Raw genomic sequence first — 24,145 nt, forward strand, 5'->3', positions numbered from 1 at the left:
CACATGCACCCCCACGGGGACACACCTGCCACCCAGGCACCAGACCGCGGGCTGGACCGGCCCCTTTGGCTCCAGAGGACGACGCCCACCCCACAAGCCACACCCATCAGGGCTCCATGGCCCCTTCCCTACGTCCAGACCCACAAACCGCCCCCCCCCGCCCCCGCCATGGGGCAGGTGCCTCCAGCGCTGGGCACAGAAGGTGCCGCGGCGGGGGGGGGCTGCAGCCCGGAGCGACAGGCCGGACCACAGGGCCCGGTGGGGGGCAGGCTGCCCACCATGGTCTGCGGCGTTGGCTCAGTGACGAAACTGTCTGCAGGGGCACCTCTCCGGTCGTGCCCAAGCAGGTGACGGCACACTCGAACAGAGCAACACTGAGGCCGAGGGAAGAGACCCACCAACACAGACCGGAGTCAGGCCTTGCGCTCTGCCCTGTGGCAACAGGGCGGGGGCCGCACGGTGCCGTCCAGGGGGCGTGTGTGCGCGGCTCCGGGGTGTGTGCTGACGGGGAGAGGTGAGCAGAGGCGTCGGGAACCGGAGGAGCCGCTGGCTCCGCCCTGGGCGGGGACGTGACTAAGACACGTCTCAGCAGGGCACAAGCGCTCATTGTCCCAGGGAGAGGGTTCCTCGGAGAAGCGTGTCGGGCGGCTGGTTGCGCCAGGTCGGACGCCGGGGAAGACAGGAGAGGAAGACAGGAGGAGAATGAGCGCATGAGCGCGAAGAACAGCGCAGAGCCGAGGGGACAGTCCATGTGACGGCAGACCGGTTGGGCCCCCCCCCCCGCCCGGTGCCTCGGGACGAGGAGCCCCTGGGGCGCCCCCCCAAGGCGGGTGTGCGGACCCTCACAGACATCTCCCTGCGGCACCCACTGCGGCTGCAGCTGCTCCGGGCAACCAAACGGGCCCCAGGCTGACGCCGGTGCTTGGGAGGGACCGGTTTCGGGACAATGCGACAGGTGTGAGCACAGTGGAAACCACGGAACATGAGCCATCTCGGCGTGCACGCCGACCAGGACACGGACAGTACCTGCTGGGAAAGTCTGGCAACACAGAGGCTTTCTGGCCCTGGCGGGTGTGGCTCCGTGGGTTGAGCACGGCCTGCAAACCAAAGGGTCACAGGTTCAATTCCCAGTCAGGGCACGTGCCTGGGTTGCAGGCCAAGCCCCCAGTAGGGGGCGCGCGCGAGAGGCAGCCACACATTGATGTTTCTCTCCCTCTATCTCCCTCCCCTTCTCTAAAAAATAAAATCAAATCTTTAAAAAACAAACAAAAAAGCCTTTCCGAATAGAAAGCAAACCATGTTCTTTTACCGTCCAGCATGTGGAGGGTTTCAGCCCCGGGTGGTTTTCCAGTCGGGGGAGGGAACGGAAACGGAGAGAGTGGCGGGCGGTGGAGACAGGGTGGCTCCGCCCCCTGAGCGCCCCTGGGGGCGGGGCCGGCCCCGGGGTCCAAATGCCCGCTCGGCGGGGGCCCTGCGGTCTCTGCGCATCCGCAGCGCCCCCTTTGCGCCGGCAGGGCGAGAGGCCTGCACTGTGACCGTGGCGGTGGCCGTGGCGGTGGCCGTGGCGGTCTCGGTCGTGCCGGCTCTGGGCTCACCACGGGGCGGATGGAGAAGTGGATAGCCACGCCCCCAGGAGACACACGCGGGAGGGAGGGCCGCAGGGGCGCCGCCCCACGCCCGGGACCTCGGGAGACGGCTGCACGCGGCGAGAGCACGCAGAGTTGCCGCCGCCGCCGCCGCCGCAGCAGGGCCGCCCCCCAGCCCCCGCGCCCGCCCCCCCCCAGCCCCCGGGGCCCAGGTATTGCAGGTGCCTTGTGTTCACGGCTCCCTCCAGCTCCACGGGGAGACACCCCCACCTGGGGTGACCGCTGGCCCCGCAGCAGGCGGCCCATTCCTGGGGGGAGCTTGGCTCGGACTCCGCACAGTCCACCGTGGCAGCCGGCGAGGAAAGGCCCCACGGTCGCCCCCACCCGGGCCGCCCTGCCACCCGGACACCAACAGGGGGCGCCCGGCCGAGCTGCTGCCCGGACTCACACCACACCAGGCCGTCTGCACCCGCCCGGGAACGCCGGGCGTCTGAGAAGTGCGTCCGCAGGCCCTTCCATGCTTGTGCTGGGGTGGGGGGGGGGGCAGCGGAGGCAGCGCCTGCTCCTCCCTGAGCCCTGGGGGGGCCTCACCAGCCCCGGGGACGGCGCAGCGCACCCCAGCCCCGCGTCGGCTGGGGACACTCGGGCCCCGACGAGAAAGGGTTGGGGGAGGAGGCCCCGGGCTGCAGAAGGCTTTGTGCCCGCCCCGGCCCTGACCTGGCAAGGCCGGGTGGTGAGCGGAGAACGTTCCCGTTCTGGGGGGCTGGGGGGGACCAGGGGTCCTTGTCCCGCACCGAGAACTTGCTGCAGGTCACGGTTTTGGTAAGTCAGGTGGGAGTGCCCCTGCAGCAGCAAAGTGCCTCCTCTTCAGAGAGGCCTGCACTGGGATGCAGGGTTTGCCCGTCACTGCAGCCTTGACTGCTTTCACTTCAGTGTGTCTCATCCGATCCAAACCCACGGGTTCCGGAAAGAGCGGCCTGAACACAGCAAAGGTTTCACTTTGCCCCAGCGGTTCACTTGAACCAGCTCGTTTATGAACCTCTCTCCCAGCTCTGCACCCTTGAAAATGGGCGGGCTGCGCTGAGACCCTCCTTGTTTCTTGAGCGTTTTCGGGGGGCCGGGGCGGAAGTCCCTGCCCTCCTCTGGGGGACATGGCCACCCACCACAGCGGCCACTCGCCTCCCCCGCCCGTCAGGAGCCTCGGCCCCTGCGGCCACTGGGCCCGTAAAGCGCAGCCAGAGCACCTGAGCACCTCGGTTTGTTATTTTATGCAGCTTCACCCGCCCAAACTTAAATGCAGAGGCTGAGCCTTGACCCAGCCGTCGGAAAACTTCCAAGCGGGTTGGGAACAGCCTGGGCGTGGGGATCTCCCCCGGGTGTGTGAGCCGTAACTGGGGACACTCGTGTCTGTTTTGTACGCTCTGAACACTGACCCAGCGTCTCCGACGACGAGAGCATCCCGTCCGAGACGCAAGGGGACTGTGAAACGGCACAGGACCCCGAAGACTTGGTACAAGACCTGGGCGTGTTCTCACCCTGCTTCCACGCTGAGGTGACATTCAGGACTCGCTGGTGACAGGTGGGCTGCACTCGGGCTGCAGAGAGGCCTGCTCCCGCAGGGACCCTGGGGCTCCGCCCCTCAGCTCACAGAGCACTCACCCCGTCCTTCCCTCTTCCCGGCACCCCTGGGTGGACACAGCTCTGGGCCGCCTCTCTCGCTGCTTAAGGGTCTGGGTGTGACAAGTCCATTATCTCGGGAGTGTCTCCGTAGCTCCAGGGAGAAGGTGGAGGGGGAAACAGCTTTGCATTTCCCTACGGGCTGGGCCATCATAGAGGTCATTTCCTGATAAATCACTAAAAACTACTTATGCACTTTTTTAAGTTTTAAAGTCACAAAGTCCTGAAATGTTAATGAAAGGCAAAGTGGCCTTATTACCTTTTCCCAAATTACATTTATTTTACAAATACCCGCTCTCGGATAAAGCCATGCTGGGAAAAGCGTCCACGGAGCACTTTGGGCGGTGGCAGGGCGGGCACCCCAGGGTCACTCTCCAAACCCTGGGGTGTGGCGCTGTCACAGGAGGCAGGGGCGGGGAAGACGTCCTAGGACCCTCTGGGTGTGTCCCACGGACTGCGGGCTACTGGCGGGTGAGGACACGACCCTCAGTGTAACGAGGAAGCCCCCGGCCTGGCCCTGGGAGGGCCGCCCCATCCGCAGTGGCAGAGGCTAACCCCAGGGGCAGGGGCTGCAGCGTCTGGGGACCATGCAGCCGCGTATGACGGAGTCGCCCACAGTGGCACGGGTCCCGTAAACGTCCCCATGGCCTCTCCTCCTCCCCCAGCCCCTTCCCTCCCTCTGTTGTGACGAAGAGAAGCGCGGAGACTCCATGAGCCACGTGCCAGACTGCAGGGCCCCGCGCGGGAGAAGCCTGGAGTCCTGTGTCCTCCCGACCCGAGAGGCCGCCCACCTGCCAGCAACCCCCTCCCTGGACAGTCAGGTGAGCGGAAGACTCGCTCCTAGCTCGCTGCTCAGCCACTGACGTGTGAAAACGGCCGGTGCCAACCTGATAAATAAAATTGGGGACCCAGAGGACTGTAATCTCGCCCGAGGACAAACCCCTTCACAACGCTTGGTGTCAGGCCATCCCCCCATTCCCCTGCTCCCCCCCCCGGCCCCCCCCCATGGGCACTGTTGGCCAGACTGAGGCTGGGCAGACGTGGGAATGCGCTGAGAAAGAGAGAAACGGCCAATGGGCACGTGGAAAGACGCTCAGCGTCACTAATCACCAGGCAGACTTAAAGCGAGCCCGCGGGAAGTGGCTAGAGTACCACCACGAGCAGCACCACGCAACGGCGAGGCTGCAGAGCGAGCGGCACGCTCACGGCACGCTCACGGCACCGGCGGCTGTGTTAAGTGGCACCGTCATTTCTGGAAAGCTCTCTGGCTGTTTCCATCTAATAAAGTTAAACACGCCTACACGACGATCCAACAATTCTACTCCCAGGGATACACCTAAGAGAACTGTGAGCTTATGTTGACCAAAGAACTGTAGAAGAAGCACATACTACAATAACTGGAGTTTTATTCGTCATGGTGAAAAACGGTAAACTCCAACGCCATCAACAAGGAGCGGGACACACAATTTGTCCGGGACGCTGAGCAATAGAAAGGAATGAACTGTGGATACACACGACACGGATGAATCTCGCAGGTACTGTGTTGGTCAACCACACACAGACTTCCGGTCAAGATGGAGGCTCAGGTGGACACGCTTCACCTCCTTGGGCAACCACAGAGAGTCACGACTGTATCTCAAGACAAGTAACAGCCAGAACCCTCAGGAAACTGAGCTGTGTGGAAGTCCGACAGCCAAGGATTCACGGAAGCCACACTCGTCCGGGGGGGGCGGGGGGCAGAGTCCAGGAGACGGTGCCAAGGCACAGACACGTGGTGCGGCACGGAGAGGCGGTGACGGAACGGGCGGTCCCACACCCACGCGTGGTGGGTAAGAGTTGGGAGGGACGCCCTGGCAGAGAGCGGTCCCAGACAAAGGCCAGGCCACGCAGCCCAGGGTTCTGGCACCGGGAGGATCAAGCCCCAGAACCTCTGGCTGTAAAAGCTAGTGGGGGTTGGGGTGGCCCAAGAAACTGTGGTTTCTCAAGAGAGTCTGTTTAAAGGGCCCCACAGACTTAGAACGAGTGCAGCCCCACCCCCTCTGGGATTCAGCACCAGGGCAACAGCTGGAAGGGTGCCCGTCACACAGGGCAGATGCCAGACAAACCCCCAGAAGCCAGGCCGAGGCACTGTCCCCTCCCCGAACCCTCCCCACACACAGAGCCACCAGGCAGTGCAGCGGGTCACCCCGCTCTGGTGGGTACCAAGGCTCTGCCCCCCACAATTTATGGGTGCCTCTTACAGGAAGTCAAAGCAGCTCTACCTAATAACACAAACAAGCACAGGGAGACTGCCAGATTGAGGAGACAAAGAAATAAGGCCCAAGTGGAAGAACAGAACAAAAGCCCAGAAAAAGAACTCAATACAACAGGGACGACCAACCTACAGATGCAAAGTTCAACACACGGGGGATGAGGATGCTCTGAGGACTCGCTGGGCACGGCAACCACAACACACAGGAGGAAGTGCAGGTCACACTGAGTGAAACAAAGAACAGTCTACGGGGAACCAGCAGTGGGGAAGATAAAGCCAAGAATCAAGTCAATGATTCGGAACACAAGGAGGGGAAAAGCATTCAGTCAGAACAGCAGGAAGAGAAAAATAATTTTTTAAAAAACGAGGAGAGGCTGAGGAACCTCTGGGACAACTTTAAATGTACCAACATCCCAATCATAGGGGTGCCAGAAGGAGAAGAGGAAGAGATTGAAAACTTAATTGAAAAAAATAATGAAAGAAATTTCCTAATTTGGTGACGAAAATAGACATACAAGTCCAGGAAGCACAGAAAATCCCAACAAGTTGGACCCAAAGAGGAACACACTAACATACATCATAATTAATATGTTAAAGGTCAAAGATAAAGAGAATCTTAAAAACAGCAAGAGAAAAGGAGACAGTCACCTACAAAGGAGTTCCCATAGGACTCTCAGCTGATTTCTCAGAAGAGACCTTGCAGGCAAGAAGGGGCTGGAAAGAAGTATTCCAGGTCATGAAAGGCAAGGACCTACATCCCAGATTGCTCTATCCAGCAAAGCTTTCATTTAGAATGGAAGGGCAGATCAAGTGCTTCCCAGATAAGGTCAAGTTCAAGGGGTTCATCATCACCAAGCCCTGATTATGTGAAATGTTAAAGGGACTTATCTAAGAAAAAGAAGATAAAAACTATGAACAGTAAAAAGACAACAAATCCACAACTATCAACAACTGACACTAAAAAACAAACTAAGCAAACGACGAGAACAGGAACAGAAACACAGGTCACACGGAGGGTCAGCAGCAGGGGAGGGGAGGGAGTAGAACGGGGAAGGCACAGGGAATGAGCAGCACAGGTAGTGGGTAGAAAACAGACGAGGGGAGGGCAAGAGCAGTGTGGGAAACGGAGAAGCCAAAGAGCTTCCACGTGCGACCCGCGGACAGGAGCGAGGAGGGTCGTACCGCTGGAGAAAGAGGGCACTGGGCAGAGGGGGCAAAGAGGGAAAAATTGGGACAACTGTAATGGCACAATCAATAAAATATATTTTTAAAAAGCAACACGCAGCCCTGGCTGGTGTGGCTCAGTTGGTTGAGTGCTGGCCTGTGAGCCTAAAGGGCACAGGTTCGATTCCCAGTCAAGGCACACGCCTGGGTTGCAGACTCCCTCCGGGGCTGGGGCATTCGAGAGGCAACCAATCGATATTTCTCTCACACATCAGTGTTTCTTCCCCTCTCCTTCTCCTTCCCTTCCCTAACCCTAAAAAATAAATAAAACCGTGAAAAGGAAAGCCACACAGGAAGGAGGGCCCACTCTAGGACCCTGAGTGCACACAGCTCCGGCGTGGGCACGTGGCAGCGACCGGCGGTGGCACAACCCGGACTGTGGACTCCCTCCACACACGGGGATCGGCTGGAGAGGGGGACGCGGAGGTCACAGACCTGGAGGTGGTGAGGAGTGTCCGCAGGTGAACTTGCTTAAGGGATCCCTTAAGGTCTGAGCCTTTTGTTGGGGCTAAGTTTTATTTTAAAGGGAAAAACCGCACCATTGGCCCCTCTCAGAGCACAGCACGAGGAAGAGGTGGGGCCGGGACCCCCGCGTAGGCCGGCCGAGCCTCTCCACCACAGCAGAGCACGTCCGCCTCCCGGACGACCCCCCTGGTGAGACCTCTCTGTTCCTGCCGGCTCACCCGCACGGACTCCCTCTGCGTGTGTCATGCATGACACCCACGCCGCGATAAACCGCAACGATTCGGGCCCCGAGCCGCCCTCTGCCCTGCTGCCCACGCCGGTGCCCACGCTGAGGCGCTGCAGCAGGGCCCGGCTGTTCCCAGGATGGACACGCAGCAGGGAGGCCTGCCCCTGCCCGCGGCACTGGCCGCCCAGCGGACGTGGAGCCAGCGGGGGCCCGCGGGCACCCTCCCGGGCAGAGCGAGGCTGGGCAGCGCGGCCTGGGAACCGTGAGACCGCTGGACGCGGAGCCCAGTCAGACGCCAATGGGGTCAGTGCACACAAGTGGTGACGATGCGAGTGACGACCCCGCCGTGCAAGTGCCACCTCCGACGTGCTTCTCCGCCCCTGAAGGCGGCCGGGAGAAAGCCCCGCTCGGGCGACACCCGCCAGCGAGCCGGCGCCCAGTGGCACATGCGTGACACCTGCCCCGGGTGCGGGCGGACACGAGGAAAACCCGGTTGTTGTCTCCGGTGTTGGAGGTGAGCAGAGAGATCACCGATAGTCCGGCACCCCCCACGCCGACAGCCAACCGCCCGCCGCTCACGGAAAGGACCCCCCTCCTTACTCGGGGGCGTCTCCACCTGCCCGCAGGGGCTCTTGAGCACCTTGAAGCGTGGTGGTTGCTGCTAGGGTTTTAGTCCCCCCCAGGGAACCGCCTCCCAACCCTAAGACAAAGGTCGTATTAAAACAGATACGTCCACCCCTCCGGGGTGCGTAGTGAGTCCATACGCTCAGAAAGGGGAAAAGGGTGCTCTGCTCTGAATGGTGAGAGAGTCTCAAGGACAGGAGACTCCCAAGAACACCCCAGCGGGCCGAGGCAACTCTTTCCAGGAATTCTCGCAAAACCCCCACGGAGAGGGGGATGCCAGTGCCTGCTCTGAAGGGATGACAGTCTCCCCAGATGGCAGCTGAAGGGCAGGGACCCCCCCCTCCCAGAGAGAGGATGGAGGCACTCACCTGGCCCCCTAGCCCCAGACCCAGTTCCCAGCGTGCTGGGGTCTGGGGCACCGGTCCGCTGCCGTGTCCTCTCCGGCCGGACTCCAGGAGACCCAACTTCTGCAGAGCTGGCTCCGTGGTCCGGGCTGGGCGGCGGGTCCGGGCTGGGGTCCAGAGATGCTGTAAGTCCCCGAGGCTCTAGGTGAGCTGGAGTCTGTGACCGGTGGGGCATGAAGGGGGCAGGCACTGAGATTCCAACGGGGAGCCCAGAGCAGCTGGGGTGCCTCACCTGGACGCCATCCACCTGGACGCCAACCGCGCAGCCCCAGCGGGCAGGGTCCTGGCCCTGGTCCCGGCTCCTGGCCGGCCAACCTCCCGCCCTGTAGGGAGGGCTCCACTGGGCCCTGGTAGCCGTCGCTCAGCTGCAGCTGCTGCAACACACGGTGGCACGGCCTGCGGCCAGCTGGCACCCTCCTCGCTCCCTCCTGGCTGGCCGGGGAGAGGCGCTCGGGAGGAGGTTCCGGGCTGACTCCGAGGTGGCGGTGCTGGGTGGGGCCCTGCCGCTCCCGTGCGCTCAGCTGCTGGCCGTGGTTCGCAGCCTCACGCTCGGGCAGGGCGGACCTCCTCAACACGGGCCCTCGACAGGTGCCCCCGTGTGAGGAGCGCACAGCCGGTCTGCTCTCAGGCTGGGGAGCAACGGACACATCTGTGCGGGCAGGGCAGCGGGGAGGCTGAGGGATGGGCCCCGTGTGTGCGTCAGGGCCCGCCCCCGCACCAGTCCCCTGCACACGCTCTGCCCCGCGTGGGACTCACGCGGGGCAGCACGCAAGGGGAGCTTCCTCCCTCAACCCAGGCCAGGGCCTTTGACTCATTGGAATGTGAGGAATTCAGGGAAAGAACCCAGTTTTATTAGTCACTTCTCAGCCTAGGACTGCTTCTCCGGGGCAGGCCCCGGCGACCTCGGGGAGGGCAGCAGGAGCCAGGGCAGAGGGCACAGAAAGGGGACGGCCACTCAAGCTGGACTTGACCGAAGCCAGAGCCAGGCACACACAGCGCTTACATATCGAAGGCTTAGACTTCTGATGCCAAGCAATGTAAAAAAGTGACTTCACAGGTTAAATTCCAGGGATTAAATAAAATACTAGTGAAGCAGAAAATGCGCTGTTAAACCACCTTTAGAAAAACAGAAAATAAGGTAAACGTAAGTGCTAAAGACAGTAGGAGCTGGAGGTAAAAGTTCTACCAGAACATACGCAAAGAGGCAAAAACAAAAGAACTGACGATACACATACAACCTGGTTCCACGGTTCTGCCATCTGACCGACAGAAGTTCCATGAGGCGGGAACAGGGCAAAGGCGGGGGAATGGTGAGGCGGCAACACAACAGCCCCCGTGCAGGGGGGGCCTGGGAAGCACCCCCCACCCACACCTGCACCCACACCCGCACCCGCGGGAACTGAGAGACCCACTCAGGAGGAAGCCTCAGACCTCTGCCACCACCTGTGGGGATGAAGCTTCCGGAGCGCCCACCTGGAACCTGCGTGGGCCCCGCAGTGAAAAGGGCAGGTCCCCCCCCAACCCCCTGGTGAGGAGAGAGGGCAGACGGGGCAGACAGACCCCAGGGAACACGCTGCCCAGGAGGAGGACGGCCCGAGTGACATGGTCGCCCTCCCCGGGAGCCGGGGGCGAGGCTGTGGCCTGGGGAGCGCGGTGAGGAAGGGGCGCTGGAGTGCCCACCGGCCCCCGGAGGGTCTCCGGGCTGGAAGGGACCATGGGCAGCACCGGCGGCCGCGGGCTCTGGAAGGGAGCACACACACGTGACCTCCGGGAACGGAGACCTGCCACTGACAGCGTCGTGGTAACAGGACAGAAACGGGGGGGGGGGGCTGTCTGCTCCCCTCCCTGCGCACACGCCCAACTGTGTCATTTGAAGCGACCAGTTGTCTCCAGGGCCTTGTCTTCCTCCCCGTGACCATGTGTGCGAGGTGACAGGCGCTGGCCGAGTCCACCGCAGGGACCACCCCAGGCTCACGCTGCGCGCCGCCCACTCCCACCGCGGACGTGTGTCGGCTGCGTCTCCGTGAAGCCGGGGGGACGGAGCTTCCCACCAGCCGGTGTGCGTTCTGCCCCCTGAGCCTCCCCCCAGGCGGTCCGTCCGTTCCCGTGTGCGTGTCTGTCGGTGCCCCCGCATGCCCGCACGCGTGAGCGGCACGCCGGCACCCACGGTGGGCAGGGGCTGCGTGTGGTGCCTGCCGTTGACGCCTCGCTCTGTAGGATGACCACCCTTTCGTGACAGAACAACAAATCTGCTGTTTCCTTCGTGATTTCTGTCAAGTTCACAAGCAACTCACTCCCCGTTCACGGGTTCGACACGTGACCGTATCGTCTGCAGTTCCGTTTCACCTTCATTATAGCCAGCACGGGGCCGCCTCTGACTGGGGTGCGAGGCAGGCGTCTAACCGGTCACCCGACAGCGTCTCCTGCGCGCCCCACTGTCCGTGGGCGGCCGCCCCCTCCCTGACCAGCCCCCGAGACGAGATGCGTGCAGGGGGCTCGCCCTTGGGGTTTCCTTCTCAGCGAACAAGGACACGAACTCAGGGCCGACCGTTTCTGTCTCCCCAAGGCTCGCACCTCGCTGCTGCCGCCGCCGCTGCGTCCGCAGGCCTGGGGCCACTCACTGAGCGGCCCCACGGCCTCCGCACGTCCCAGACGCGGTGGGCGCGAGACACAGACCGGCACGTGAGAGGCGGCGCTCGCCGTCCTCACGCACCTCGGAACGTCGGACGGGGCAGAGGGAGCGGCGCTGTTCTCTGTGGGCGGGGCTGAGCAGAGAGCGGGGTCCCCCGTTGCGTGCGCACGGATGTGTGGACTCACCACCCTCTGATTCACGCGAGGCTGGTGCCCGCGCTGGGTCCGCAAACCGACCCCAGGACGGACGGCTGACCACTCGCCGCGGAGCGGAGACGGCGAGTGGGCTGCAGCAGCGCGTGGGGGGGGGGGGGCGCCCCACCCTCCAGGTGCGAGGGGAGCGGCGCCGGGTCAATGCAAACCCGCGCTGCCCGCCGAGTTCGGAGCCCCCGCTGCAGGCGCCGGCCACAGCCACCGCACGTCTCAGGCTCCGAAGCCGTGCCACCTGAGCGGCGAGCCTCCCGCGGTCCGCCTCAGGAGACCCCCCGCCCTCCCGTCTCAGCGACCCACCATCACCTCGGGACCCTCCTCTCGAGTGAAAATGCGCCCACCCCGCCACCCGCCCGCCCCAGGGCCGACACACACCGCACAGAGCATGTGAGGCCACGGCCGCGCCCGGAGCACGCAGCGGACACGTGGACACGAGACGCTTGGAAGGCTTTAATCCGCCTGGTCACCGCCGTCGGCACGGCGACCATGACGCTGCAACGTCAGCGTTTCACACAACCGGTCGGCGGGGTCTGCACAGGTGGGGGTGGGAGCGGGACACGGGGGAGACGCGAGGCCGCACGCTCCCGCTGGAGCTCGGGGTCAGAGCCACTTCCTCCTCCGTCGCCGAAGCTGCAGCGCCGGGCGGGCGGGCGGGCGGGCGTCCCCGTCAGTCCCAGGACTCCTCCTCGGCCGGCGCAGGGGCCTGCGGGGGCGAGAAGCCCACTGCGCCCAGGCCGCTGCTGCCCTGGTAACTCTGCGGAGGGAGGGGGGGAGGCCTTCCGTCTGCCCCGCCCGCCTGGAGCAAGGCCCAGAGCGGCCAGCGGAGTCCCAACAGCACAAAACATGCCCCCAAACCCACTTGGGCCGCCAGTTCTGGCACACGGATACACGTGAAGCCCGGCGTGCCCACGGGTGACTCGTGTGCTCACGGTCTCCGCTCCCCACACGCCGACGGCACAGGAGACGCGCCGCCCGTCTCGCCGGTCCCCGGCCCCTCTGGCAGCAGTGCGGGCCGGAGCCCAAAACCAAGACCTCCCCCCGGGAGGGCAGAGGTTCCGGGCCGGGACTCCAAGGGGCGGCACGGAGGGCAAGGAGGCCGTCTCGGCACGACTCCGGACGTTCACTCCTCCCCTTGAGGCCCAGAACGTCTGTGCGGAGAGCGAGGTCACCTCCCAGGGTGGAAAGACGGGCTTCGGTCAACGCCGAGGTCCCCGTTCCCCCCCAGGGCCAGGCGCACTCCCGAAGAGTGGCCAGCAGCCCAGTCCCGGACGGCCCACCCCACCGACCTTTCTCGTGTCCACGGACGCAAACACGCTTCCCCTGGGGCTCCCGCTGAAGCCGGGCACGCAGCTGCTGTAGGCGATCTCCTCCAGCCACGCGGGCACGTCCTGCTGCGCCTGGGGACAGAGGGACGCCGGGTCGGCCCGCCCCCGGAACACCCTCACGCGGGGCACGTCCGCCCCCTGGGTGAAGGGCCCCCCCCTTCGGTGGCACACGCGCAGGGACACGGGCACACACTCACGTCGGACAGCACTTTCACCAGCGGCTGCGCCAGGAGCCGGTCGGCCTCGGGGTCGAAGAAGGAGAGCGCCCGGCCGGTGTTGCCGCAGCGCCCGGTGCGCCCGATGCGGTGCACGTACTCGTCGATGGCCGACGGCAGGTCGAAGTTGATGACGTGCTGGACGTTCTCGATGTCCAGCCCCCGGGCGGCCACCGAGGTGGCGACGAGAACCGGGCACTTCCCGCAGCGGAAGTCTCCGAGCGCCTGCTCCCGCTCCCTCTGCTCCCGGTCCCTGCGCGGCGGGAGGCTCGGGGTCGAGGGCGCTCCTCGGGAACCCTGAGGAGGGCCTCCACGGTTCGGCATGCACGTGTGGTGACGCCGGTGAAAACAGCCACGGCCACGCTTTGCACCAACGTCTACCCTCCCAGACCGTGCAGGGCACCAGTCCCCGCAAGCCATCGTTGTATGTGACCCTCGGGACGCGCTGAGCCGGAACCACCGTCCCCGCTGGCACCTGAGGTGGCAGCTGACACACGCAGCCAATGCACGAACTCAAGGGTGACAGGTGCCCCAGCTCACCTGTCAACGGTCCGCGCAGTCCTGAGAAACACAACTACTGGGCTGGAAGGCTTTCTTAAACATACAGGTTTTTTTAAAGTATAATCTCTGAATCCTACACATTCACTGGTTAATACTTTGTGCCTACTTAGGAGAGTACCAACAAAGTTGGGTTAACTGGATGCTTCTCAGCACTCCAGTGAAGTAGCTCCGGCCATCACAGAGATCGGATTCGGCAGAGGAAACACTGTGACCCCAGGACCGGGGAACCCTCGGGGGGCTGGGCTGAGACGCCGGCCTCCTCACGAGGAGGAGGAGGAGGAGGAGGTCGGGGCAGCCCTGTGGCTCGCCCGCCCCTGAGGACACTGAGAAGCACAACAGTCTAGGCTCTGAGAGCCCTGAGTTCCAGTCCCAGGACGGCGTCGCGTCAGTCACACACGCCCGTGCTTCTGAGCCAACGGCAAGGAGGGGTCGCCGCTCTGCCGGAAAGTGAGAGGGCCCACTCACCCGTGGATACTTGTCGTTGGTATTTTTTCTTGGCAAAGAAAAGTGGCAATAAAATCTGCTTTCTTCTTAGTTTCAACAAAGACCATCGTTCTTTCGTCACCTACGAGACAACGGAACGGCAATGAGCACTGGCCCTGAAGCCAGAGGAGGGAGCGGCGGCACAGGGGCAGGAAAGCGGCCTCACTCCCCGCACGCGGCCGGGCCCGGCAGGTCTGGGGACTCGCACACTAGCTCCCCGGCAGGGGCCTTGAAGAGAGAACCACTGCCTCCTTGCTCGAGGGGGTCAAGACACCAGCTTGCCCCTCACCCGCGCCAGGCCCACAGGGACGGAGGGACTCAGGGAAGCTAAGGGGCACCGCCTGCCCCCGCTCCATCCCCGCAGTTCCAGACCTGCCTCAGGGTCTCTGCCCCCCCCCCCCGCCCCCGCAGTTCCAGACCTGCCTCAGGGTCTCTGCCCCCCCCCCCCCCCCCCCCCCCGCCCCGTCCCCGCAGTTCCAGACCTGCCTCAGGGTCTCTGCCCCCCCCCCCCCGCCCCGCCCCGTCTGCACATAAACCCCTCCTCGCTCTGCCTCCCAGCTGGTCCCTTTGTTCCCTCTGACCAGACCGCCCGGGGTGTCTTAACAGCGGCATCCGACCCAGGGCCCGTGAACTCGGGGACCACAACCCTGGGACATCTCCTAGTCTCGCTTTGTCTTACACCCTGTACCCCCAGACCACCTTACAGAGGAGCAACGAGAATTAAATGGTGGCTTCCTCCCGGACTCTTACTTAACGTGCTAACGGTTATCTACTTGCTGGCTTCAAAGCGTTTAGCTGGCGGCACCTCATGCACGAGCTGGAGAGCGTCCCACGGGGGGAAGCGCCCTGAAGAATGCTGAGAGGGGCAGTCACGGGCCCAGCGCAGGAGGCGGGGGACCCCGCTCCCCGCCCGCCCTACCTCCCTGTCGTTGGCTTCCTCTGCTCAGCAAACACGGGGGGTGGGGGGGATGATCCCGTCCCAGGGGCGGGAAGTCCAGCGACGGCGCCAGGCCCCTGCCTGCCCTCCTGCGGGCACGCGGTCCTGCACCGGACAAGGGCAGCAGGAGGAGGGTCCCAGAGGGTCACTGGGGGCTGAGCAGGGACAGCAGCAGAAGACCAGACAGCGAATCGCTCAGATGCCCGGGCAGAGGTCGTCTGCGAAGGCCCCGAGAGGCAGGTGGAAAACCGAGCAGCCCTGTGGGGGCTCCTCCGCTCTGGGAGGAGGGCGAGCAAGCGCACAGGCTGCGGCGAGGCAGGGGCGGGCCTGGTGTGTGGGGACAGTGGCAGCATGGTGCGGCTGGAGTGGGGTGGGTGGGCACGGCACGAGAGCGAGGCCAGACCGGGACCAGCAGCCACACTACGTGCCATCAGTGTGGTCCCCATCCCCCACTGTGTGTGGCCAGTATGTTGGCACCCTCTGCAGACGACGAACAGACTAAATTATCGAGTCTCTTAAATTAAAGGCCTCGATTCTGACTACTTTACAGAGATAAAACAGAGATAGATACTTTACTGAGATAGATACTCCTAAAATTCCAAGAAAATAAAGAAACTAAACACTTTAACCGTATTAAAGTTATTTTAAAAATCCTTCCTACAGGAACTAAGTTAGAAACATTTAAGGGTCCCAAGTCCACATAACTGTCATTTTCAATCCCCACCCAAGGACGCACTCACCGGCATGTGAGACAGAGCGACAGACACACGCCGACCAGCTGCCTCCCGTGTGCCTCCCCCGACGGGGGCTGAATGCACAGCGCAGGCTCGTGCCCTGATCGGGAGCCGAACCCACGACCTTTCGGTGCAGGGGCGACGCGCCAGCCCACCCAGCCGCCACCGCCAGGGCCCGAGTTCCCGGAGGGGTGAAATCCCTGATGCACAGGCTCATGGAACAGCTTTGGCTGAGAAAACCCCGTGCCTCTTCCCCAGCCTACCAGCGTTCAGTGCACTACAAACACGTGCCCTGTTTCACTCGGGCTGGCTTTTATCGACACATGGCGGCACGCCAGCCGGCAAACCCGTGTTCCCCGTGACGCCTCAGACCTCAAAAACACCCCTCTGCCCGACAGATCCGCTCGCTGTCCAGCTGTGTGTTTGTCAGGACGGCGTCCAGCTGATTTCCACGACCTTCAGCTAGCTCCGGCGGCGTGACACCAGACCGCCGGACTTCGTCAGTGGGCAGGGGACGACCGCGTGCAGGACGGGGCCCACGGACACTGGTGACCGAACACAGGCCTGTCCTGGGCTTCCCGTCCCCCACACCCTGCCGGAAGGCGGTCTCCTGAGTCACGTTCGTCAGGCGTCACTTCTGCCACTCGCACCGTGTGACGCGGACCGTGGGCGCAGAAGGCCGTGTGGGACGCTCGTGAGCCTGGCGCAACGGTGTGTGTGGCACCTCCCAGCTGTCCGCCCGGCCTCCAGTGTCCGCCGCGAAGCATGAGTCACGATGCTCACAAGTTACAATTAACGTCAGTGGCTGAGGTTGTGCCAAGGTTAGTAATGACAGAGAAATGGAAATGCTTTTGCTTTTCAAGAAAAAAATGGCCGTTTTTCCTGAACTGGTGCCTCTCAGTCCCCTGGCCTGCGGTCAGGGGACCACGGCCGCCTCGGTCAAGGAAACGGGTGAGTCTCCGTAAAAACTGGTTTTCGGGGTGGAGGGGGGCTAGGTTTCTCACTGGGGCTGTGAAGAATCAGAATTAGATCCTCATAGGCCCCTCCAGCTTGAAAATGCTTTGAATCGACCCACGCAGGAGGCCTTAGAAAGCAAAAACTGGGAACTACACACACAGCAAAAACTCACTTTTGGTGGAGTGGTGTTTGATGTAAAGATACATCATTAAGCCTTTCTACTTTCTAAAACAAACAAACAAAAAACGCTGCTGAAACCTTTTTAGTAAAACACTATCAAGCGAAGTCTCAGGCCCCCTATTTCTTCTAAACCTCGTGAAGGAGCAAGGACTGCACTACCGCAGCGTTCAGGAGAAAACGGGATCGTAGAAACAGCTCTACAAGAGGAGGACGTGATGAAACAGACTTATTCAATGAGCCACGCCCAGCCACCCCTGCGGCAACCCTGCCAACAGCTTCGCGAGCAGCCACGCCGGCGCCGGCGGGGTACCTGTGCTCCGCAGGACCTCGACGAGCTTCTCCCTCTTCGCGTACTGGCCCACCTGCAGGACCGTCTGCTGCACGTCGGTGCAGGCGCCGCCCACCTGTCCGACGGCGACGAACAGGTAGTTCGGCTTCAGGAACTCCCTGGCCAGCCTGGAGAGACAGAGATTCCTCCTCAGCTCGCCCGCTCCCATGGGTGCCCGGGACGTCTGCTGACCCCTGCCGGCGCCACTGCAGGGCCCGTCGGACGATGGACGGGCGTGACACCCACAACACGGCAGGCGGGGCGTCAGCCGAGCACTACGCCCCAAGGTCAGAGCAGACGCCCCGTTTCTGCAAGACGCGCGATCACCAGTGAAAAAGCTTGTGTCGAACAGCGGGCACAGCGGCGCCGGCTGGACGCGCTGCCCGTGCACGGCTGCGCACGATGTGGACACGACAGTGACAAGTTGGCACAGACAACTGTATACAGCGGTGTAACGACGTAAGTCTGCACGACCTCATCAAGTGTGCGTACGACAATGACAGAAACCACGCTGAACCATCTACGGTGCACACACACACAACAAAAATAAGAAGTTGGCTGAACTAGAGTGACTCTCGGACTACGACAAGCAGGACTGTTCACTGGAGACCGAAACGCAAGTTCATGGGAGAAATTCCGCTCCTCACTCCGGCGTTTCCCTGGGGCAGAGCGGTCTGCCGGTCACGGACCCGCCAGGGGACCGTCGTGAGCGAACCAGACCTCCGCGTGGCGCCCCTGCTGCCGCAGGCAGACAGAAACCCGCGTTGTCGGAGCAGAACTGGGCCAGAGAGCGAGCCAGGAAGCGAAGGGCGCAGAGGCAGGGAGGCCCGGGCGGGCTGTGGGCGCTCCCCCCGTGGCTGGGGGTGTCCGCATCCGGACACGCACAAGGTCACCCGGAGCCCTGGAGAGGGAGAAAGGGGCTGCCCGCCACAACGCTGAGTGTGGAGGGCCAAAGGGCAGACCCAAGTCCTCCCCGGGCCTCCGCTCTCCTGTGCGGCTATGTCCCCTGTTTGCGGGCTGCCTCCCAGGGCAGCAGGGGGCCAGGGCTCACACGCCGCACGCCTGGAGTCGTCACAAACCGCTGCTCTCTCTCTCCCCTCGCCTCGCCTCGTCCCCCGGCAGGGAAAGCAGGACAGCCTCCTTTCCACCTGCCTTCCCCCCAGTCCAGCCGCCCTCCCCGGGCACAGGCCCTGCAATGGTCCGCGATGCTTCACTCCCATCACCCCTTCCGCTCGCCAAGCAGCTGGTGAGGGCCCTGCATCGGGCACCCGCGGTGCAAGGCACCAGGGGGCAAAGGTGCACAGACGGCCTTTGCCTCTGGGGGCGCACTTCAAGCAGGATGTACACACTTGTACAAAACACTCACTACACTTTTCAAAACATACAGTTTAACGGCTACGTGTTTTAATTATGTGCTAAAGACTTTGATATTTAGTAGTGTTACTGTGAACTCTGGGGTCACAACAGTCAGCATCTACTGAAGACTCAGGTGTTCCAACAAATGTGCACAGTGTCCTAAACAGTGTACACTGAGGTCTGTGGAGAAGGGTCGTCGAGGGTGAAGCTGACCCAAGGGAGCAGCGGGTCAGCGTGCGGGGCGGCAGGGGCAGGAGAGGTGTCCCGTGCACCAGCAGAGCAGGAGCGAGAGCGAGAACCAGTAACGAGGAGGGACAAGGAGGGACCGGATCCGCCCTGCCCAGCCGTCTGTCTCTGAACCCTCGCCAAGGACACGCTTACGGGTTTCAGACGGCGGTGCACACGGCCATCTGGCTGGCGGTGACCCTGATCCTTTCCTGTTCCAGGGCGAACCGGAGAGCAGATGGGCAGCCCGGACATTACTCACCAGTTAAGGAGGTCATCAGTGATGACAGCAGTTCCCAAGGACGATGCTGGTGGAAATGTGGGCATGCCACTTCAGACTTAGGGTGCCACCTAAGTGTGAGAAGCCCCTGCTCTGTGTAACCCTGAGAAGCAGGCGGTGCCAGCTCACCGAACGCCTCCGCGGGAGCTCCAGGCTCTCCCTGCACGAGGCTCTAGCTCCACGAGCAGACTTCTGAGCCCGCACGGCCAGAGCGCACCTCGGCCAGCTCCGTGCTCGGAGGCCTGGCGCACGGGGCCCCACGCAGCTCCCCGTGGGACCGGGGCCACCTCAGAGCGACATGGTCGGGGCCGCACCGCGCCACCACCCCTGGAAGCTGCCCCCGCCTGACGGAAGCTGGAACCGCCCGCTGAACAGGCAGCTGGCGGCCAGCCTGAAGCCCCTCTCCGTGGGGCTGGCCCCTCATCTGACCAACAGGCACAGGAGCCCTGTGGCTCGAGCAAGCAGCCCCCAGTCCGCACTCCCCGCCTGCCGCAGCGCCGGGTCCTGCGGCCCAGAGGCCTGGGCTCCAGAACAGAGGACCGCTCCGCCTCTGCCGCGGTCTGTGCCCCTCAGGCTCCTCGCGGCCGGGGACCAGCGGGCAGCAGGGAGAGTGACCGCACCGGCAGAGATGGGGTGCGGCCCCCGCCCTCGGGACACACCAGACCGCGCGGGTCAGGGCTGGTGCGCCAGCCCCCCACCGGGGGCCCAGTGCGCCCCAGCGCTGTCATTTCGACGTGAAGAAAAAACAGGTACAACGGTGCCTTCCTTCAGTGGGCCCTCACTGAACCCTCGCTAGGGGCTGAGCCCCAGCACACACGCACACATTTTACCGAATGTGACGCTGATGCAAGGCCCGGAACGAAGGCAGGAAACAACGGAAACTGCGGTAAACTTGTTAGGAACACACCCACTTTTCAAACTATTTTAAAATCTTAAAGAACCATCGTCTGTCCCTGTCCCAGACCCAGGCCACCCCACTGCCCCTGCGCCCTCCCGTGCGGGCGCTCACGCGCACGGCCCGTGCCCGCGGAGGAAACTACCTCTGGATCTCCTCCGGGAAGGTGGCGCTGAACATGAGGGTCTGGCGCTGCTCCTTGGGCGGCATCCCCGGGCAGGAGATCAGCTTCTTCATCTCCGGCCCGAAGCCCATGTCCAGCATGCGGTCGGCTTCGTCCAGGACTAGGTATCTGACTTGCCGGAGACCGATCTTGAGGGCAGTTTGGAAGACCAGACAGCACACGACAGTTAACGCCAGAGCGCTCGTCACGCTTCCAACCACCAACACGTCCGTGAGGATGAAGTGAGGGACGGCGTGTGCGACGAGAGCTGCCGTGCCCGGGGGTGACACTGTCACTGCTCCTGCCAGCTCTCCCCTCCCTCTGCGTGTGGCCCATCCTGCCCGTGAGGACTACGGGGCACAGAACCCTCCGGGTCAACCCCGCAGCAGACCTGGATTGCTCAGAACTCCGGCACCTTCACGGACTCCCCTGCCGGCCACCGGCCCCCGGCCCCCCGACCCCGCAGCTCTGAAGCACTGGCCGAGGGCCGGCGTTCCTGGGGAGCTTTCCATCTCCAGCCCGTTCTGAGGCGGAGGAGCCACACGGGGCTGGCGAGCGCTGCCTGGACGGCCCAGGTCTGGACCGTGCCCTCTGACCAGGTCAGACTCCTCAAGCAGCGAGAACTCCTGAGTGGACGTCAGATGCAAACGGCTCACAGAATGCAGCTCTGTTCTGACCGCTCCGCAGCCTTGCTAAGGCCTCCCCTCTCCCCTCGGGAACGGTGGGGACGCACTGTACCCCCCACCCCCGCCCACCACCAGCGGGCACCACCGTGGGAAGCAGCGCAGGCCCGTGGCGAGGGAGGCGTGCCGTGAGTGGCCCCGTTACAGGGGAACTGAAGACAGCGTATCTCGTTCACACAAGTGAATTTAAAGTCCTGACTTAAAGTCTTAAAAATTAACAATCCTGGTTCGGATCATCCCACACTCAAAAAGGAGGCAAAACGACTGGTGCCAAAGGCTTCCCTCCAGGAGAAGAGAAGGTTCATCGAGACAGACAGGGAACTGGGCGAGAGCACTCGCTGCCTTTCCCTCCCGCTGTGGCTGGGAGGCACTCGGACTCTGGAATCAGGTCCAGGTTCTAATCCAGCCCCGCTGCTGCCCAAGCTAACTGGGGGACTTTTAAAGATAAATTGCACAGTCACCCCGAGTCTGCTGTCCCGGAGCATGAACCGAGACGACTGTGCGTCATCTCCTGCCGAAATCACGGAGAATCACACGAGAACGCGACGGGGCCTGGCGCCCGGACGCCCAGGGCGGCACCGGGACAGAGGCCCTGCCCCGACCCCACTGCCCCGTTCCCCGCCCGCCAGCCTCACGCGCCCGCGGCGCCCCGGGCCCACCTTCTCTTTGCCGATGACGTCCATCAGCCTGCCCGGCGTGGCGCACAGCACGTTGCAGCCCTGGACGAGCTGCCGGACCGAGTGCCCGAACTGGGTGCCCCCATATATGACCACGGCTCTCACGCAGGTGCTGCGGCCAGAGAGACGGAGGTCACCTGCTGGCCACTCCAAACCACTCGTTTGTCTCCAGCAAGATGTAAAACCAAACCCACAAGGAAAAAATGGATATATTCAACACTCTTCAGATAAATTCTTCCCAGGAAGACGTTGATAAACAAATGAAAACCTATGAGGAAAATGCTGTGTTGCTTATCTGACGACGGCTCTTCAAGCAGGGACGAACACCCCCACCCCACGGAGACGGGACGGAGACAGGACGGAGACGTGAGCTTGGGGGGGGGGGGGGGGGGGCGGGAAACGCACGCACGGCGTCCCCACGCTTTTACGCTGGACGGTGCTCTGAGCCGGGAGAGGACGGCGCCGGCCGACCGGCAGGACGTCCACCCTCAAGTGCGAGGACCCCTGGGAGCAGGGCAGGGGAGGGGCGCTGGTCGGGGGGGCCTCTGCAGAGCCCCCCACACTGACTTCCGCCCCGGCACCGTCACACGTGGGGTCCGCCCTTCAGCTCCGTGCCCACGTCGGGCAAAGCTCAGGGAGAGCACAACTCACTGCCAACGCTGTTTCCAGTATCGAGGGTCTGAAAACCATCCAAGTGTCTAACCGCAGAAGACTTTGAATTACAGTCTCATTTCAAACAAACTGATCTACGCAAAATAAAAGGCTAGTAGCTTCTACACAGGAAATTCTGAAAACATCGTGAAGAAAAACACTAAGATCCCAGCAGGTAAACTGGTTAGGTAACAGATGGATAATTCCCCAAAGAAAATCATCAAGCATTTAAAAAAGCAGTTCAACCTCTTAACTATTAAATGAAGTTTAAAAGTGAAGGTGCCTGTGGTGGTTTAAAGTACGCACACAAGTCCTTCAACACGCCTTCTTCCTGTCCGGTGTGGGCCCCACGCCCCCCCCCCCAAGGGCTGCGAGGCGGGCTTCGCAGGAGGCGGCCCTCGCGGGCACGCGGGGCCCCCACTAGAGGAGCCTGAGCTCGGGCTGAGGCTCGGCCCCTCGCAGCCCTGGCCCTGGCCCTGCTCCGTGGGAGTTCTGAACGAAGAGCCTGCATCTACACTAGGCCCCGGAGCCGCACGGCCGGCCGGAGCAGGCACTGGGGCTCGGTGACCTCGCAGTGACACACAGAACGACGTGGCGAGCGCGGCTGCGACCTCCTACAGCACAGCCGCCACTCAGCCAGCCCCCCCCCCCCCCCCCCGCTCCTCCTCTGCGCCGGCCCTCAGGCTTCGGAAGCCCCGCCCCAGGCCCGGGACACGCGATCGTCCATCCGTCGGAGCGTTCCTCTGTCCGCAGGGGCCCAGCCTGCGGACCCCAGCCGAGCCTCCAGAGGGCCGCAGTCCGGGGCCACCTCGTGTCTACGGCCTCCCAGGAGGCCCCAGCCCGAAGCACCCGGCTGGGCTGCTCCCGGCGCCCGGCCCCAGCACCTGCGCGGTGACAGCAGCTGCCGTTGGAGCAGCTCGGCTCTGGGGAGTGTGCGAAGGCTCAGCAGGTCACCGACACAGCACCAGGTGCTGGCGAGGTATGCGGTGAAGCGAGCGCCCTGAACACTGCTGGTGGAGGTGCGTGCCAGTGCAAGCTCTGGAGTAAGTTCGTGTCCCTCGGCGTTCAACTTACTAGCATACGCTGTGAGGACACACTTAAAACGTAAGGTGGAAAAGCACCGGGCAGCTGTTCACCGCACGGTTCTCCACAGCTGCCCCAAGCCAGAAACCACGTAGTGCCCCAAACAGGGAAATAAAGTACACGCACGCGGACAGTCTTAAACCCGCTGCGAATCAGGTCTGACTACGACATAAGCAGCCTTCCAAATTTATGTGTGAAAACACCACATTTTTATTAGCATACCCAAGGTCATTTTGTAAGTTGAGATCCACCAGATAACACACCAACACGTTCACCACCACTCTCTTACCATCTCCCCGTTATCTAACTTCTAACAAGCACGCTTGTCTTTAAACTTAAAATAAGCAGGGACTACGTAAGTTCGAGGATGAAAAAGAACATTTCGACCAAGTGACACCGCGTCCACGGTCGCCCCTTCACTGAGCTCTTCCCCTCCGAGCGGGGACAGCCGGCGCGGCAGCCCTGGCACGGGTGCAGGCACGGGCACAGGCATGGGGGCTCCCCCCACCGGCACGCACTCACCCGAAGGAGAACTTCCGGGCCTCGAGGAAGATCTGGTTGACCAGCTCCCGGGTGGGCGCCACCACCAGGCACTGGGGCTCCTGCAGCTCCCGGAAGCGGCTGGCGGTCACGCCGTCCCGCATCATGTGCGCCAGGATGGGCAGGAGGAAAGCTGCCTGCGGGCGAAACGGCACGACCCCCCCGCTCGTGAGGCACCGCGCCCTCCCTGCAAGGACCTCCCTCCCTCAGGGCCTGCTCCCGTCTCGCTGGTCAACTTAGACGAGGGAGGAAACCGATCCATTCCAATGAAGCTTTAGCACCGAGGTCTTGACGCTCGTATCACACAATGTGAAACGTTTGGTAAGGCTACCCCGCCCTGCCCAAGCATTTCCAGCTCTCTTCCAGAAGCAGCGCACGGATCCAACCCCTTCAAGGAACAGTCGCTCACTCACGGGGGGACACAGGTGTGACTTGGGGGGAACAGCCTCGTTTGGCAGCTGCTCTGAGTCCTCTGGGGCAGCAAAGACACTGCCACCAGAACGCAGGACGCCAGCAGCCCACAAGCAGAGCCAAGCCCGGGGAATCACACATCTGGGCCGCCACACGCGTCACC

General features: G+C 62.9%; 1 protein-coding gene across 1 annotated transcript in view; it reads right to left on the bottom strand.

Annotated features, from left to right (window-relative positions):
* Positions 1 to 11,956: 11,956 nt before the first annotated feature.
* The window catches only part of DDX4 (DEAD-box helicase 4), a 38,737-nt gene continuing 26,548 nt past the window's right edge, over positions 11,957 to 24,145 (bottom strand). The window contains exons 14-21 of the mRNA XM_028516439.2: positions 23,554 to 23,708; positions 21,280 to 21,409; positions 19,920 to 20,086; positions 17,001 to 17,146; positions 13,865 to 13,964; positions 12,821 to 13,091; positions 12,585 to 12,695; positions 11,957 to 12,043 (exon numbers count right to left, since the gene is read on the bottom strand). Coding sequence (XP_028372240.1) covers positions 11,966 to 12,043; positions 12,585 to 12,695; positions 12,821 to 13,091; positions 13,865 to 13,964; positions 17,001 to 17,146; positions 19,920 to 20,086; positions 21,280 to 21,409; positions 23,554 to 23,708 — 1,158 coding nt within the window. The 3' untranslated portion in view covers positions 11,957 to 11,965. The remainder of the gene's footprint in view (positions 12,044 to 12,584; positions 12,696 to 12,820; positions 13,092 to 13,864; positions 13,965 to 17,000; positions 17,147 to 19,919; positions 20,087 to 21,279; positions 21,410 to 23,553; positions 23,709 to 24,145) is intronic.

This window comes from Phyllostomus discolor, chromosome 3, assembly GCF_004126475.2.
Source record: "Phyllostomus discolor isolate MPI-MPIP mPhyDis1 chromosome 3, mPhyDis1.pri.v3, whole genome shotgun sequence".
Taxonomy (NCBI): domain Eukaryota; kingdom Metazoa; phylum Chordata; class Mammalia; order Chiroptera; family Phyllostomidae; genus Phyllostomus; species Phyllostomus discolor.